We start from the raw sequence: 18,117 nt of genomic DNA on the forward strand, positions 1-18,117 counted from the left end.
ATGCAGATAATACATTCCTAAGGCACCAAAAAAAAAAGACAAAACACATTAACAGTTTACAAAAGAGGAGATGCAAATGGCTGATTAATTACCAGAGAAGCTGAACATTTCTTTACTATTTAAGAAATAAAGGGCTTCCCTGGTGGCGCAGTGGTTGAGAGTCCGCCTGCCGATGCAGGGGACATGGGTTCGTGCCCCGGTCCGGGAGGATCCCACATGCCGCGGAGCGGCTGGGCCCGTGAGCCATGGCCGCTGGGCCCGTGCGTCCGAAGCCTGTGCTCCACAACGGGAGTGGCCACAACAGTGAGAGGCCGGCGTACCGCAAAAAAAAAAAAAAAAAAGAAATGCAGATGAAGCAAAAAACCTTATTTTAGCTTCATTGCATTATAACACATATAGAAAAGAACACAAATCATGATTGTACAGCTTAATGAATTATGAGAAAATGAATACATCTGAGTATCCCCCCTCTCCACCCCAGGCCAAGGAATAGAACATTGCCAGCACCCCTGCAGCCCCTCACATGCCTCTTCTCAATGTCTGTTCCTTCCCAAAGGTCATTACTCTCCTGATTTTTAGCAGCATAGATTAATGTGCCCTGTTTCTGAACTTTTTATAAATAGAATCATATATTACATGGTCTATATCTGGCTTGTTTTCAACAATTGAGAGTCACCAGTGTTATTGCATATAGCTATACAGTAGTTTGTTCATTTCCATTGCTGTATAATACCCCATTGCATGAATATACCACAATTCTGATCAACATTTGCGTTATTTCTGTTTTCTGGCTCTAATGAGTAATGTTGACATGAACATATCTTTTGCTGCACATGTGCAAGCATTTCTGATGTATCTTTGAGTAGAATTTTTGGTTATAGAATATGTATATGTTTAATCTTAGTGGATAATGCTAAATAGTTTCCCAAAGTGATTGTACCAATTTCCACTTCCACCATTGGTGTACGAGATCACATGGGTCACCTCACCAACACTTAGTATCATTGGTCTTTTCAATTTTAGCCATTCTGGTGAGTGGGTAGTGGTATCTTATTGTTGCTTTAATTTGCATTTCACTAATTACTAATATAATTGAGTTCCGTCTCTTTAAAATACTATTTTTCACTTACCAGACTATGAGACATGCTAATATAAACTAACATTTAATCAAGGCTGGAGAAAGTCTTCAGGATGTTCATGTATTGCTAGGAGAGTAGAAATTGGTACAGCCTCTCTGAAAATTAGCTTAACAAACTACTTAAAGCCTAAAAATGGTTTATAGTTCAGAGCAAATACTTTTCTTTTTAAAAATCTGTAGTGAAAATCGTAAATGCAGTTCCAGTGTTGTGCACAGTGATTGTCACTTGCAGCATTATTTATAGTAGTGAAAGCTGTACAGTCAAAAGTTGGAAGCCATATATATATTATATATATATATATATAAAATATATATATGTAAAAAGTACATATATATATCCTAAAGTGAAAGAACCACTGAGTAACTTTTAGTGTGTCCTAATACAGCATCATACATCTATCAAAAGTGATTGCTAACAAAGAATTTTTAACCACATGGCAAAGACCTTTTGATGTATTGAATACATTGTATTTTTAGGTGAAAAACAGTAAAATAAAATATTTAAAATATAGCATGATCTTAACTGTGCAGAGAAAAAACAAATATAGTAGGGGTGTTAAGAATGAAGAGTCCCACCTTTAATTTTTTTTTTGAAATAAAATGCACATAACATAAAATTCACCATTTTATCTATTTTTGAAGTGTACAATTCAGTGGTTTTTAGTATACTTGCAATGCTGTACAACCACATCACTATCTTATTCTATCACCCAAGTCTAAGCTAATATTAACATCAACCCAAAAAGAAACTATATTTTCTAATTTCCCCTTTCCCTCAACCCTTGGCAACCACTAATCTACTTTCTATTTTTATGGATTTGCCTGTTATGGGGATTTCATACAAATGGAATCATACAGTTTTAAATCTTCCTTTGTTCATTTAGCATAAAGTTTTTGAAGTTCATTCATATTGTAGCATGTATCAGTACTTCATTTGTTTTCATAGTTGAATAATATTCCATTATGTGGATATGCCACATTTTGTTTGTCCATTCATCCACTTTTTGACTATTATAAATAATGCTGCTATGAATGTGTGTGTGTGTGAGCTTTTGTGTGCCCATATGTTTTTATTTCTTTTGGATATATACTGAAGAGTGGAATTGCTGGGCCATACAGTAACTGTGTATAGCTTTTCAAAGAACCACCTGTTTTCTACACTGGCTGTACCATTTTACATTCCCACAAGCCCCTCCCCTTTTTAAAAACTATTCATCTTCCTGAATTTCTTACAATGTATATTATTTGTATTTAATTATTAAGAACAATTTTGGAAATCTTGCCATTTGTGACAACGTGGATGGACATTTACGGCATTGTGCTAAGTGAAATAAGTCAGAGGAAGACAAGTACTGCATGAACTCACTTATATGTGAAATCTTAAACCCAGATTCATAATCATTGATACAAAGAACAGATTGGTGGTTGCCAGAGGTTGGGGGGTAGGCGAAATGGGTGAAGGTGGTCAAAAGGTATAAACTTTCAGTTATAAAATAAGTCATCAGTTGTAATGTGCAGCATGGGGACTGTGGTAGCGTATTTGAATGTAGCTAAGAGAGTAGATTAAAAGTTCTCATCACACACAAAAAGTGTGTAACTGTGTGGTGATGGATGTTAACTAGACTTACTGTGGTCATCGTTTCGCAATGTATACAAGTATAGAAGCATTGTGTCGTACACCTGGAACTGATATAGTGTTATATGTCAATTATATCTCGTTTTTTTTAACCATTTTTTAAAATTGAAGTATAGTTAATTTACACTGTTGTATTAGTTTCAGGTATACAGCAAAGTGGTTCACTTACACATATATATATTCTTTTTCAGATTCTTTCCCATTATAGGTTATTACAGGATATTGACTATATAGTTCCTTGTGCTATACAGTAGGTCCTTGTTGTTTATTTTATATATAGTGGTGTGTATATGTTAATCCCAAACAGTATGGAAGTGTCTTAAAAATAGAGCTACCATATGATCTTGCAGTCCCAATCCTGGGCATATATCTGGAGAAAACTCTAATTCAAAAAGATACATGCACCCCAGTGTTCATAGCGGCACTATTTACAATACCAAGACATGGAAGCAACCTAAATGTCCATGGACAGATGAATGGATAAAGAAGATGTGAGGTATATATAATAGAATATTATTTGTCCATAAAAAAGGATGAAATAATGCCACTTGCAGCAACATGGATGGACCTAGACATTATCATATTAAGTGAAGTAAGTCAGACTGAGAAAGACAAATATCATGATATAATTTATATGTGGAATCTAAATAAAATGATACAAATAAAATTATTTGGAAAACAGAAATAGACTCACAGACATAGAAAACAAACTTATGGTTACCAAAGGGGATAGCAGCAGGGCAGGGGGCAGGGGAAGGATAAATTCGGATTTGGGGATTAACACATCTCAACTTCTAAAAAAGAAAAAAAAAGAACAATTTGGGAGGAGGTACCGCAGATACAGAGATTTACTCATTCCTCAGGATTGTCATTAGTCCATGCAAGGCCCCTCTTTTATTTTAGTCCATTTTTTTCCTCTTCATACCCATTTCTTCATCCCCACTGGTGATGCCCACTTCAACATGTTTGTTATATGTCTTTGGTTATCTATTTATCGACTTGCTTTGTGTCTGTGAGTGTTTATATATACACGTAAATGGTGGTGTGCTGTGGTTCCTTGTTTCTGATCGCTGACTGCTGTTCTCTGCAGGCAGTTACCATAGCTTGCTTACTCATTTCCCTAGTGGTAGATGGCTGTTTTGCTTCTGATTCAGAGCTATAGAGAATATTGCAGTGAGTATCCTAGTTACATGTCTTTCACTGAACCTGTACATAATTTTTTTGTGTGTGTGGTTTATTCTTAGAACTGAAATTTCTGGCCTCAGGGAAAATGCATACTAAGTTTAACCAAATATTGCCAAATTGCTTTTCAGAAAAGTTGCCTCATTTTACATTCTCACCAGCAATACATGAGGGTGTTCCTTTCCCTGTATCCCTACCAACTTTTGGTATTATGTGTCTTTCTAAATTTTGCTGGCTAGTGAACATAAAGTAATTTCTCATTGTTGTTTTAATTTTTTTGTGTTTGATTATTAATGAAGTTAGGCATCTTCATAAATTTCCTTACCATTTGGGTTTTCTATTCTGTGAACTGACTGTTGATACCTTTGCCCATTTGTTTATTGGATTCCCTATTTTTAAACTTAATTTGCTTATTCCTTTTATAATAATGATTATTAATGGATTTTGTTTGACTTTCTTACTGTAAATGCTGCTATAGTTACTTTTATTTTCATGTTAAAAGGGAGAAAAGCTGTAGAAATGCAAAGTCATAATAAAGTTAATTTTTGTTTTTAGTCCAGATGTCAGAGCATTCCTTCAAATGGACAGTCCAAAACATCAGTCAGATCCATCTGAAGATGAGGATGAAAGAAGTACTCAGAAGGTAGTAAGAGGAATTGTATTTTTTAACAGAAAAAAATACCATTCCCCAGAGATGAAATTATTGGCAACTTTAGGACCCCATTTACTTAAAACAAAGTAATTTCATCCATTGTAGATTTTCTACTCTGTAGAGTACATAAAAACAAATGTGTATACCTCTTACTTATCACTATTTCTTATAAAATTGATAAAATGAGTACTTTTTATAATAAAAAGTAATACATGTTAATTAAAGAAAAATTTGAGAATAATTTAGAAGTATTACCCATATTATCAGCAACCAGACCTAGTAATTTTTAACGTTTTAGTGATTTTCTTTCTTATCTTCTCTAATATGTGGAAATTTTTTAAATTACCTAACTTTAATTATACAATATATAAAGTTTTGTGTTCTGCTTTCTTTGCTTTACATCTCACTTTTTGATCATCATATATCTTCATCATGATTATCACCATTGCAACTGTTGTTTTGAATTTTGGCCAGCAGGAAAGGCCTTTTCAACCAGAATATTACATACCTCTTCCTCTGCATTGTCAGGTCTTGAGATGTAGAGCAATCAGTATACATGGGTTGGTTGGTATCAACTAACTTTTATTGCTGTAGTTATATGTACATAATCAATACGTTTTCCGAAAAGAATAGGATATTCTTGTTTTTTTAATTAATTGTGATAAATATCGTAAGCTTGTGCCTTCTTATGAAGATATTTTCAACATTTACTTTAGAAAGTTATGTTAGAAAGGTAAATTATAATAACTTAACTCAGGATTATTATGTAGCAATTAAAAGTATAATTACAAGTATTATATAAATATGATAATACCTTTATAATTTAAAATTGACTAATACTATTGTTAAATATATACATGAAAATCAGAGATGTACGTTTTTATCTTTATAATGTCTTTTAATTTTGTCATGATTCTGTTTTTGTGATTTAAAAGGTAATGTCATGAGTTGAAACATTACTGTCCCACAGCTAAAAATCTTCATTTGAAAAATAGATGTGACTACTGGAAAGTAGTAGTTTTCTTTCTCTGATGCTCTAAGAGGATTCTCAGTTAAGAGAACAGATTTAACTCTTATGTCTGTGACATGGTTGCTCTTAGGACAATAAAAGGATATTTTAATTTTATATCTGTGCAGTCGATCAAAAGAGAAACCACAAGCTGGGAAAACATGTAACAAAGTATAAGAAGGAATAATGTCTATGTAAAAAAAGCTCATACATATGGATTTTTGAAAAGAATGATATTTAGGACCCTAGTAGATAAAAGGAAAAGGGACATGAAGAAATACTCTTAGTAAACAGATATATGGGAAAATATTCAACCTTGATGCCAGTAGCAAATGAAAGTTTTAAATGAGAGGTTTTTTAATCTGCCAAATTAACAAAAATGTAAAGTAAATAAAATACGCCAGAACTAATAAGGGTAAGGTAAAATGGGCATCCTTGGGCATTACTGGTGTTAAAATTTATGCAACTCTTTTGGAAAGCAATTTGGCAACATGTATCAAGCATGAAAGTAATTCATGTCACTTAGGAGTTGATGCAAATGAAATAACCCTTCACAGAAAAGAACAAAGATGTTCATTTTAGTGTGATTTATAATGAAAAGTTAGAATCAGTTTGAATAGTCATCAGTCAAATAGTGGTTGTCCCTATATATTGTACATTTAAAAAATATTTCTAAAGATGATAATATTTAAAGTTTTGACATACCATTAAATGAAATCAGGGTTTAAAACTTTTTATGCAAACTTACACAGTGTGATCACAGTTTTTCGAAGTTATGCAAAGACTATATGAAAGTACTATAAATATTTGTAAATCGTCTGTTGGTAAGGTTATGGATTTTTAAAAACATCTTAATACTATTCAATAAATATTTTAAAGAGTAAAATTTATGTAACCGTGATTTTCCATGTTTTGTTTGTTAATCACGTAGAGAGTATGTAGGTTTAGATCATGTAAAGAATGTCTTGCCTTGCTGTAGGAGAATGGTTTTTGAAGAAAGAACCAGACTAAGAGAAATTCCTGGGTTCTGGCTCCTCTTCTCCCACTGTTGACTTTCAATCTAAATTTTGTTTCTCGTTTCATCCATAAAATCTGGAACTTAGACTAGGATCTTTTCCTGTTTTAAAATACTGATTAAAAAAAACCTTTTCAAAAAAAAGAAAGAGCTATATTTCATCTTACAGTTATAACTATTTTATTATTTTTTAAATTAAAATTTCTAGGAACTGCATCAGTTTTATTTATTTTTTCTTCCAGTTTTAATGAGATATAATTGACATACATCACTGGTATAAGTTTAGGGTGTACAGCATTATGATCTGACTTACATACATCATGCAGTAATCACCACAGTAAGTTTAGTGAATATCTATTGATATCATCTCATATAGATACAAAATTAAATAGAAAAAAATGTTTTTCCTGTGATGAGAACTCTTAGGATTTATTCTCTTAACAACTTTCATATATAACATACACAGTGTAATTATATCTATCATGTTGTACATTACATCCCTAGTACTTATTTTCTTATAACTGGAAGTTTGTACCATTTGACTGCTTTCATCCAGTTCCTTCACTCCCCGCACCCCAGTTGTAACTTTTTTTTTTTTTTTTTTTTTTTTTTTTTGCTGTACACGGGCCTCTCACTGTTGTGGCCTCTCCCGTTGCAGAGCACAGGCTCCGGACGCGCAGGCTCAGCGGCCATGGCTCACGGGCCCAGCCACTCCGCGGCATGTGGGATCTTCCTGGACTGGGGCACGAACCCATGTCCCCTGCATTGGCAGGCGGACTCTCAACCACTGCGCCACCAGGGAAGCCCCAGTTGTAACTATTTATTAAGGACTTCTGAGTGGATAATCAAATGAATTTAATAGCTGGAAAATACCTTGGAAGGCATCTGGACCTTCTTACTTATAGAGAAAAAAACAGAGGCCAAGAGAAGTCAAGAAACTTATTCTCTTGATAGTGTTCATTCTGTTAAGAAATATACCTCAACTTCAGTTTAGTGATTAGATGTAATCTTTAAAAATAATAGGTAGAGGGGCTTCCCTGGTGGCGCAGGGGTTGAGTCCGCCTGCCGATGCAGGGGACACGGGTTCATGCCCCGGTCCGGGAAGATCGCACATGCCGCGGAGCGGCTGGGCGTGTGAGCTATGGCCGCTGAGCCTGCGCGTCCGGAGCCTGTGCTCCGCAACGGGAGAGGCCACAACAGTGAGAGGCCCGCGGTATAATAATAGGTAGAGTAAAAAGTTATCTAATTACATACCTCAGAAATTTTCATTATTTCAGAAATGTGCTCCATTAGAAAAACTGTTGCCAAGTAATAAAATCTTATTACATTTTAATGTAATGCAGGGGACAGGTTATCCTTGTTATTGTTTAATCCACACTTATTTACTTCACTTTCTTCATCTTATAGAAAAGTTCATTGAATAGAAAAATGATACAGTTCTCTGCACATTCATTAAAAGAATAAGTGTATTGAAATTACAACTTAGTTTGATTACATTATCAGACTGTATAGAATACTATAATATTTAAACATAATCATGATATATATAAGTCAAATCATTATGCTATACATCTTAAACTTATACAGTTCTATATGTCAGTTATATAATATCTCAGAAAAACTGGGGAGCAGGGGGAGATTACTTCATGTTAAAACTATGCTACAACAGGACAAATCTCATCTAATGAACCGGAGTGTTTATATATTTTTTTTGTCTTGAGCTAGACTGTTATGATTCCTTTTATTTCTGTCTTTTGTGGATTAAAATTGTATTAAATGAAGATTTTTCATGTAAAGGTGTCAGTAAGAAATATATTTGATTTGTCACTAAAACGTTGGTGCCAGTGTTGTTACTTCATACGAAATATACTTTAGATCTTTTGCCCTTTATTTAAAAAAAAACTTGTATTCTGGAGATTGTCTATAAGTTACAAATGAATTTAAGTGGGAATATATATGACATATGTCTCTAATAAGAAATTGCTTAGGTAAAATTTGTTGATTCTGATGAACTTAAAGAGATATTTTTAAAAGCTTACTTCATATCTATAGCTTATATGAAGTATAATTATATAGAGCTCTAGTAAAAGTGTACATATTTGAGACATCTCTGATTTAATTCTCTGAATGTATAAAGAATTTCATAGTGAATTTATGTGCAGAAGAATTCACTTACACTTGGCTTTTGTGAGAAGTGCTCACTGTAGAAGGATCACTAGATTAATCTTTTGGGATTTTGAGTTAAATTTCTAGTTGATTATTAGTGAGCTAGAATTTTAATTAGTTAAATTGCTTTATGGTATACTAGGTGAGTAAAGATTTGCTTCTATGTTAATAACAGGGATTAAATTTACTTTGTTAACTGTTGTAAGGAGAAAAGCCTATCTAAAAATTTGATACTATCACAATGGTGGAATTAGGAAGAAAAGCACTCCTGGTTTTATGTATTTGCTTTAGAAATAAGTTTACTTCCTCTCAAATTAAAACTTTAATCCAGCATTTGCAGTCTTAATCATCATCATACTATCATTTCCTATCTTTAATAATAGCTTATTAAAAATATTTGAAAATTTAAAAACAAAAGCTATTTTTAACCAATTTTTTTTAATGTAAAAAATGATTCCTCGGGCTTCCCTGGTGGTGCGGTGGTTGAGAGTCCGCCTGCCGATGCAGGGGACACGGGTTCGTGCCCCGATCTGGGAGGATCCCACATGCCGCGGAGCGGCTGGGCCCGTGAGCCATGGCCGCTGAGCCTGCGCGTCCGGAGCCTGTGCTCTGCAACGGGAGAGGCCACAGCAGTGAGAGGCCCACGTACCGCAAAAAAAAAAAAAAAAAAAAAAGTAAAAAAAAAAAAAAAGATTCCTCTTCAATTGTGGTTTCAATGCCCAGCTCTTCCAAAGAGCTTTCCTCAGTTTACTTCATTCATTTGCCAACTTTGACTTTGATTTCTGCCTTACATTTTTCCTTACAACTGCTTTTGAAATTTATCATTAAAATGATTATGTTTATATTGATTGTGTATCTTTCCAAAAGTCTGTACATTTATTAAGCATTAGGGCTTTAGGTTTCTTTAATATGACAAATATCTGTGGTATGGTTATGTGTATTTTATTTAAAAAATATCCATTAACCGATAACTTAAGACGCTCCAGTAAGAATGTTAAATTATTATTATTTTTTTTCCATCCCAACAGCTACACTCTACCTCACAGAACATTAACCTGGGACCATCTGGAAATCCTCAGTAGGTTTAATTTGTTTCAAACAATCTCACTGGATTTGAGGAAGATTTTTTGCAAATGTGCAGATGTACATAATTATACCAGTTTAACTGGAAGCCTGTGAAATAGAACTATAGTTACAGTGAATATAATACTGTCGTACGCTTGCCTAATTTACTGCTCTAGCTTCTCCTTGTTTTAGTAGAGCTCTGAGGAGTTTTTAATCCACAGATTGTTGAATTGGGTTCGGCTGTTTTGCCACTGTTACTTTCCTGGTGTGTGTGTGGGGACCATAAGTCCTGGGAGGTACCTGGGAAAATACTCTGGCAAAAGTATCCGTGGAGGCCAAATTGATATTCTCTTGGTGCTCAGTGTCACAACTCCAACCCTAGTTGTTAGTCAGCTTGTTCCAGAGGAGTCTTGATGGAAATTAGCATATGAAAGGCTATTAAATTTTCTTTATCCAGTTTCTCCCATAGTCCCAGATTTACTTGAGCAGAGGGGAAACATTTTGAGGGGTGACAAATGTGGACTTCATCTTAAGGTCAACTCCAGCAGTTCACTGGAATACAAAGAAGGAGTCCAAGGCTACTTCTTGGCTCAGTTTGAGGAGTGCCCTGACAGATGAGTGATAACTGCCGTGGGCTGGAAGAGGAATGTATTGTTGCTATCCTTACTTGTAATTATCCTTATAGGCTTATTGGATTAATTCTGAAGTATTCTATCTTTTATCACAGGACACTGTGCTTCCCCTTACCCTTTTGGTCCACTTAGAGAGTGAGTATAGACAGGAGAAATGGTAAAGGAGACTAAGAAAGAATAATTAGTAAGGTAGGAAAACCAGGAATGTGGTGTCACAAAAGCAGGTGAAGAAAGGGAGTAAATAACTCTGTTGATGTTGCTGATGGGGCAGGTAAGATGAAGATTGAGAATGGACCCCTGATAGGTCATTGGTGACCTCTGTGAGCAGTTTCAGTGGTGCGGTGGGGAGAAGATTGACCGGAAAGGGTTCAGGAGAGAAATATAGGAGGGGACATAGGAGGTATAGGAGGTATCGACAGTGATTTTAGACAACTTACTTGATGGGTTTGCTGCAAAGGACAGCAAAGAAACGAGATGGTAACTGGAAGAGGAAATTTGGTTTTGAGCATCTTTTCTATCATTATTGCATTGAGCTTGTCAGGCAGCACAAAATGGAAGTTTGCTTTCAATTAGGGTTCATCACCAACAGTTAACAGTGGGCCTTGGGTATGGCCTCGGTTGGCCTGTTTACTGCTTGAGGGATTTGCATGTTTTTTCACTATATGTTCGTTCAAAAAATTATTTCAGTATTTCAGCATATCATTAAAGAACAGAATAACTAGTCCAAAGAGCAGGTTGTTGAAGAAGAAAAACATCTAAGCTTAGTTAAGTATTTATCTCCCTAATCTTGACCTGTTATTATTTAACCCAGACCTGGTGTTACGCTTATGTTTGAATTGACTATTTCTTGCAGTAATGAATTGAAGGACGTTTAAAATCTAAATGGAGTCATTTCACTCTCCCTAGTACAACTTAGGAATTCATACCACGTTAAAGAAAACAGCTCTTGTGGCTACTTAAGTTCATCTTTCTGCAGCCACGTGCTTTTGCCTGTATACAGCCAATGCTGTTTTTACCTGAGGTGCAAATAAATAACCTTCTGCCTTCTGGACTGCTGGCTTTCCTACATTACCATCTATGAGAATAAGTAGAGAGTTCTTTAATCTTTAACATACAAGTGATATGTATGCAAAACACTGTGATGACTTTTTTCTCCGTCAGAAAATCTTCTTAGTGATTTTACTAGGTATTCTAGCTAGTAACTTCCTTTTCAGAATAATTACCAGACTACTTAGTCCTTGCAATGTGTCACTAATTTATATAGTTACTCAGTTTCCTCATTAAGAGCATTGGTGAGGTTTATGGTTAATAAAAGTGGTTTGCTACCCTGAGTTCAAAACGATAGAGAAATGATAGATAGATAGATAGATAGATAGATAGATAGATAGAAAGAAAGAAAGATCTTTTTCTCCCAAAGAGACTATTATTGAAGTCCTTCTTAAGCCAAACTTAACAAGGCTTAAATAAAATTATAAAATGTCTTATCTAATCAGAAAGTAGATATTATTACTGTTCATTATTACCTATTTTATATCAAAGATGAGATACTACCACTGTGAAAGCTGGAGTTATCATGCTGACGTGTACCCAAGATTTGCCTATTAAAGAGTGAGGCGCTAAAAAATGTTGAAAAGTTAACATCTTTCCATTTCTAGGAGGCTAATTCTTGTCATTGTTCATTTATTTCAGTGCTAAACCAACAGACTTTGATTTCTTAAAAGTTATTGGAAAAGGCAGCTTTGGCAAGGTAAGAGTGTTTTTATTTTTTCATTCAGTAAGTAAGTACTTAAGGAATGTATGCTTTATACATGCAAGACCACGGGGCTTGTTGGTATGCAGGCTATGGAATTAAGATGCTTTCTCTACCTTCAGAGTACTGACAGAATAATTCAGGATACTAAGCATCTACTCAAATTATAACCCAAAATTTATTTGTTGAATAAGTATTTTGTTGAGCTCCTATGTGGCAAACACTGTTCTGGGGCCTAGTTAGATAGTACTGAACAAAAATAACATGGTTAATACCTTTGTGATGCTCACAACCTAGTGGGGGAAATAGTCAATTAAAAGTTATGCAGTCAAGTAAATAATTACACGTAGCAATGGAGCTACGAAGGAAATGAAGACTAGAGTCAAGAGACAGAGGAAAATAGTCAGTGGGAGGAAAATCCCTATTTAGATGAATTGGTCAAGGATGGCTTCTTTGAAGAGGTGCTATTTAAGTTGAGGCCGGAAAGACAACAGTGAGCAGCTGTGTAAATAGCAGTTGGAGAAGGAAAGGGAGGTTTGAGGACGCTGTCTCCCTTCATGCAGTGAATGTCAGATGAAGCACGTAGCTTGACAGTGTGACCGTACCAAGCAAGAAGAATCCCTAAGGGCAGAGGCATCATAGATGGAGTTGTCAGAATCATCAAATATATTTAAGTTCTTTTTTGCATTATACTTCAATCTGTAGTAAAAATAAATATGTACGTGTTTAATTATAGTGTGCTGTATTCATAGCTTTCAGTATATCTAGATGTAGTTTTTTTTTTCTGAGTTCCCTAGAGACCAGAAACTGCGACCATAAAATTACACCCATGTGTGTTCATTAATTCAGCAAATGTATATTTGCCACCTGCTACATGCTGGGCGTTGTGCTAATAATATAAGCAATAGAAAGTTCGAAATAGATCTTGCTCTCAAAATGCTCACAGTCTGTTGGAATGTTAGAGATAGTCTGTTGTTAAAAACAAAAAGCATTAATCTTTTGGAAACTTCATGTTTAGATCTAGAGTCTACTAGAAATTGGTTCTTGCTTATAATGTGAGGTGTAGGGTCGAGTTCATTTTTTTCCCTATGGATGTTCAACTGATCCCACGCAGTTTATTGAAAAGGCTGTTCTTTCCCTACTGCTCTGCATGGTAAACTTCATCATATATCCAGTGTCTATATGCGTGGATCTGTTTCTAGATTTTGTTTTATATTTCTGTTTCTAGATTTTATATTTTGTTTCATTAATCTATTTGTGTATCCTTGCATGAGTACCACATTGTCTTGAAAATGTAGCTTGATTTCCAACAGAACAAGTCTTCCCCTCCTTGTTCCTCTTCAAGAGACTATTCTTAGCTCTTTGCATATCAATATTAAATTTTAGAATTAGCATGGCAAGTTCCATAAGACTCTGTTGGATTTTGATTGGGATCGCATTGAATCTTTAGATCAATTTGCAGAGAATTGTCATCTTAACAATATCAAGTCTTCCAGTCTGTGACCATGGCATATCCCTTTGTTAATTTAATTCATCTTTAACTTTTCTCAATAATGTTTTATACTGTTCTTTGTAGAGTTTTGACACATCTTTAATTCGATTTGTTCCTGTGTGTTTCATTTTTTATGCTGTGAAAACTGGTGTTAAATACTGAAGCTGAATATATGCATTACCTGTGACACATTGGTTCTCCTCCAAGCTATGTAGCCACCAGTAATTCAAGCACATATGTGCTAGGAAAGGCGTGTGCCAGAATGTTCGTAAGCATCGTTGTTCATAATCTAAGTGTCAGGGAGAGAGTGGATAAATTGTGTGTGGTATGTCTGTGGAATGCAGTACTCTGCACAGTGATGAAAATATGAAGACTGTGCTGCATGCCACACGTGAACGCACATTACATAATTTAGAGTGAAAAAAATCAAGCAGAGACCACTTTGTCTATGTGATCCTAATTACATAAAATTCAAAAACAGGCAAAACCTAACCTGTGTTATTGCAAATGGAAATAGTGGTTACCTTTGAGGAAGAACAGGGATGGATAGTTTCTGGAATGGGGCAAATGGGAGGCTTCAGGCTACTGACAGTGTTTGGTTTTGTTTTAACCTGGAAGTGGTTACATAATGTGTCCATTTTGGAATAATTTATCGAGCTGTAATGTTTACGAGTTTTTCTATATACGTGTTTAATAAAAATTTTAAATCTTGCAAAATGGTTGGAAACCAACAAAGTACAATAAAACAAAGAAAAGCAGAATACAGAAAAGAAGGAAAAGCAAGGAGAACTACAGATTCACAATGTATTTGAAAAATAGAAAAATATACATGATAAAGTAAAATAAATAATGGAAATCTCATATTTATTCTAAGCTTTTCTACAAAGGGTGGTCTTGGTTCCACTTTCCATTTGCCCATCTGTTTCTTAACCACCTATTTTCCACATCTACCAATCTGCTGAAAAAATGTCTACCCTTCAGTGTACCTCCTAATGGCCACATTCTTTGAATTATTTTCTTAGAATATACTTAAAGATGAACCAATCAAAGTAGAGAAGTGAAGTTCAGGGGGTTGGGGACCTGTCGAGAAAAGAAAAAATGTAAGAAGGAAGGAACATTCAACAGAGTCAAATATTGTAAAAAACAAAAGCTTGAGAAATGAGAAAGATGCCAGCAATTGAACTCAGGACATTTTCACCCTGAAGATGTTTTGACTCCTTTTTTATGAATAACAAACATTTTAATTGATAGACTTTATTTTTTAGAACCTTTTTAGATTTACAAAAAAAAAAAATAGAGTAAAGAGAAAGTTCAGAGAATTTCCAAGCCATCAGTTTGCTCTATTTAGTAACACGTTAGTATGGTACATTTGTTCCAGCCAGTGAGCCAATATTGATCCATTATTATGAACTAAAGCCCATCATTTATGCAGATTTCCTTGGTTTTTACCTAATGTCCTTTTTTTGGTCCCATTCAGGACACCACATTACATTTAGTTGTCATGTCTCCTTAGGCTCCTCTTGGCTATGACAATTTCTCAGACTTTGCTTGTTTTTGAGGGCCTTGATGGTTTTGAGAAGCACTGGTTAGGTATATTGTGTATCTCTTTTGGAATTTGCCTGGTGTTTTTCTCATGATTAGACTGTGGTTACAGGTTTTAGTGAGGAAGACCACAGATGTACTCAAAAGTAATGCCCAGCATTGTCACTAGTGGCAGATCATCTCAAAACGTTTTAGAATATATCATCTAATAGTTACACAACTTGTAGGGTGTCTTGAATCCCTTAAAATTTGTTTGTAAACCTTTGAGTATGTCTGCCTTTTTTTCTGGGGCAAGATCTTCTAAGTTTCTTCAAATCCATGAAGTGTCTGCATGCACCCCAGCCCATTATAGAATCTCAGCTATACATGGTGCTTCTTGCTCTGAGTGCTTCTAAATTTGAAACCTGTAAGAGAAACCCAAATGTTAAAACAAAAATACATTTTGATCACCTAGAAACCATTTTCCTCTCCTTTTTTTATGTAGACATGAAATTTATAGCCTCAGTATTTTCTAAAGACACTCTTCAGGACTCAGGGCTAGCATGCATGCGTGCGCACACGCGCGCGCGCACACACACACACACACACAGTTCTCAAGCAGTATAGATTTTGACACTTAAATTTGGTAAAAACCTCAAACATTAGCACATTAAGTGACAAAGAAATGATGCCTGGCCATTTAAATCATCAACACTTTTTGGTTTTATTAAAATATCTAAGGAAAAGTGGAATTGGAGAAATAAATTCAGTAATTTTCAATTTTCAAAATAAAAACGCCACATTATCTAGGTCCTTTGTGGACTTTATTTTTTTTAAATTTAAGTATTGACTTATTGATAAGTGAATTGTTCCTATCAAAACATTGAAATTTCTAATAGTAGGTACAATCTTTAACTATAACAGGTTCTTCTTGCAAAACGGAAACTGGATGGAAAATTTTATGCTGTCAAAGTGTTACAGAAAAAGATAGTTCTCAACAGAAAAGAGGTAAAATAAAATAGCTTTGTTTCTCCTAAACCTGTTTTCTCAGTTAACAGAATTGTTTTCTGGTGTCTAATACAAGCTGATTTTTTACCATTTTTTTTTTTTTAACAGCAAAAACACATTATGGCTGAACGTAATGTGCTCTTGAAAAATGTGAAACATCCATTTTTGGTTGGATTACATTATTCTTTCCAAACAACTGAAAAGCTTTATTTTGTTCTGGATTTTATTAATGGAGGGGAGGTGAGTTTTATAATTAGTTTTCTAGTATTGATAATGTTTAGAAAAAAAATAAGAGTTCAAGTTTCTCTTATCAGTGTTGGAAGCAAAGCCCAGCATAAACAGCTATATGTTGAGTAGCAGCAGTATTTAAAGCACTGGCTAATCAGCACAATGCAGAATGTAGAGAAGTGAGACATAAAGCTTTTTTCCTAAGCAGCTTATGGTGTAGGTGGGAAGGTTCATAAAAGAACCTTGATACGAAGCTACAGACTTCATGGGTAGTTTTGTCGCTGAGCTATATAGCAAGAATATATACTGAAACATTAGAATGAAACTTGATTTGTAATTTTTGGTAATTATCGTTTCAATAGTTGCATATAAATATTACTCTAGCCTGTCATTTTCCAAAATGTGCAAACTATTAATCAGATGAGATGATCCTGTAATAAAGGGTTCTGAGGTGAAGCCAGTTTGGAAAATGTTTCCTGTTATATCCCCTTGGTGATTAACAGTGTGCTTCGTGGTAGTTACAATGTTTCAGCATGTTAAAGACTTTGAGAAATTATGCCTGAAAGCCTGGATTTATTTAAAAAAAATTTTTTTACCACACAGTCCCGTTTTTTGTTTGAACCAAGTCTATTAACAGTATTCCCCAAAACTCTGAATCAGAGGGATATTGAAATACATTTTGGGAAATGCTGCTGTTAAGATAATAATTCCAGTAGTAGTTAACATGTATTGAGCATCCTTATGTGCCCAGCACTCTGGCTCTTTATACATATTATTTTATCTTCACAACAGTTGTGTTGCATAAGACAAAGAAACTGAGGTACAGAGAAGCTAAGTAACTTGATCAAGCCATGTGGGTTAGTAAGTATGGAGCCAGGAATTGAGCTCAGTCTGATTCCAGGATCGAGGCAGCTGACCACCCCCTGTTCCTCTGCTTCTTAATCCTCATACTTTTCTAATTTGTTTGATCTCTGACCTGTAAATGTCTCTAAAAATTATTTTAACTGGTAAATGTTATTATATCTTTACAAAAGGATCTTCCATCCCTTAATCCCAGAGCAAAGGGAGAAGAGAAGTGTATTTCAACCTTACTATAGTGCACTTATCTGTAGAATAAAGGAACTACACAGAAGACCAATTTCTATTCTGCAAACCTGAAAGATCAGACATACCTAGATCATTTTGGGGATGGTCATAAAAAGAATCATTATTCAACCTCTTACATCTATGGTAAATATGCCTTAAGACTCCTCAGAAGCGGGATTATGAATCCCCCATGCACCCTGATTCAGGAATGTGGATGACCCCACATCGTTCCCACCTTGAAGGTGTGGTTTTATTTGTATGTGGTGAGTGCTAACATATAACAAGAATTTATTGAGGGCCTGGCACTTGGTAATTATTTTACATGTGTTATATCAGTTTATCATCACAACTCTTTGAGATAAACACTCTTATACTCATTTTATAGGTAAGGAAATTAAGGCTCAGAGAGGTGAAGTAACTTTCTCAGTATCACCGTGCTCTAGTACTTGTCAGGCCCCGGATTTAACCTGGACATCCCAACTGCAAAGCCCATTCTTAAGTACCACCTATGTCTTTGAAATATCGTGCAGAAATCTA

The 18,117-nt window shown here is 34.9% G+C and overlaps 1 protein-coding gene across 16 annotated transcripts in view; it reads left to right on the top strand.

Annotated features, from left to right (window-relative positions):
• Positions 1 to 18,117, top strand: part of SGK3 (serum/glucocorticoid regulated kinase family member 3) — a 114,619-nt gene that overhangs the window by 79,131 nt on the left and 17,371 nt on the right. For 14 of the 16 annotated variants that reach the window (XR_009536324.1, XM_060127485.1, XM_060127477.1 and 11 more), the window contains 5 exons: positions 4,512 to 4,599; positions 9,827 to 9,876; positions 12,185 to 12,242; positions 16,183 to 16,266; positions 16,375 to 16,506. Coding sequence is in view for 15 of the 16 variants with exons in the window: in XM_060127485.1 (XP_059983468.1) it covers positions 4,512 to 4,599; positions 9,827 to 9,876; positions 12,185 to 12,242; positions 16,183 to 16,266; positions 16,375 to 16,506 (412 nt within the window). In the remaining variant the exon portion in view is untranslated. Of the gene's footprint in view, positions 1 to 4,511; positions 4,600 to 9,826; positions 9,877 to 9,901; positions 10,533 to 12,184; positions 12,243 to 16,182; positions 16,267 to 16,374; positions 16,507 to 18,117 lie in introns of those variants that run through there. The other 2 variants (XM_060127483.1, XM_060127489.1) reach the window with 2 other exon arrangements.

Source organism: Lagenorhynchus albirostris, chromosome 17 (genome assembly GCF_949774975.1).
Source record: "Lagenorhynchus albirostris chromosome 17, mLagAlb1.1, whole genome shotgun sequence".
Lineage (NCBI taxonomy): Eukaryota > Metazoa > Chordata > Mammalia > Artiodactyla > Delphinidae > Lagenorhynchus > Lagenorhynchus albirostris.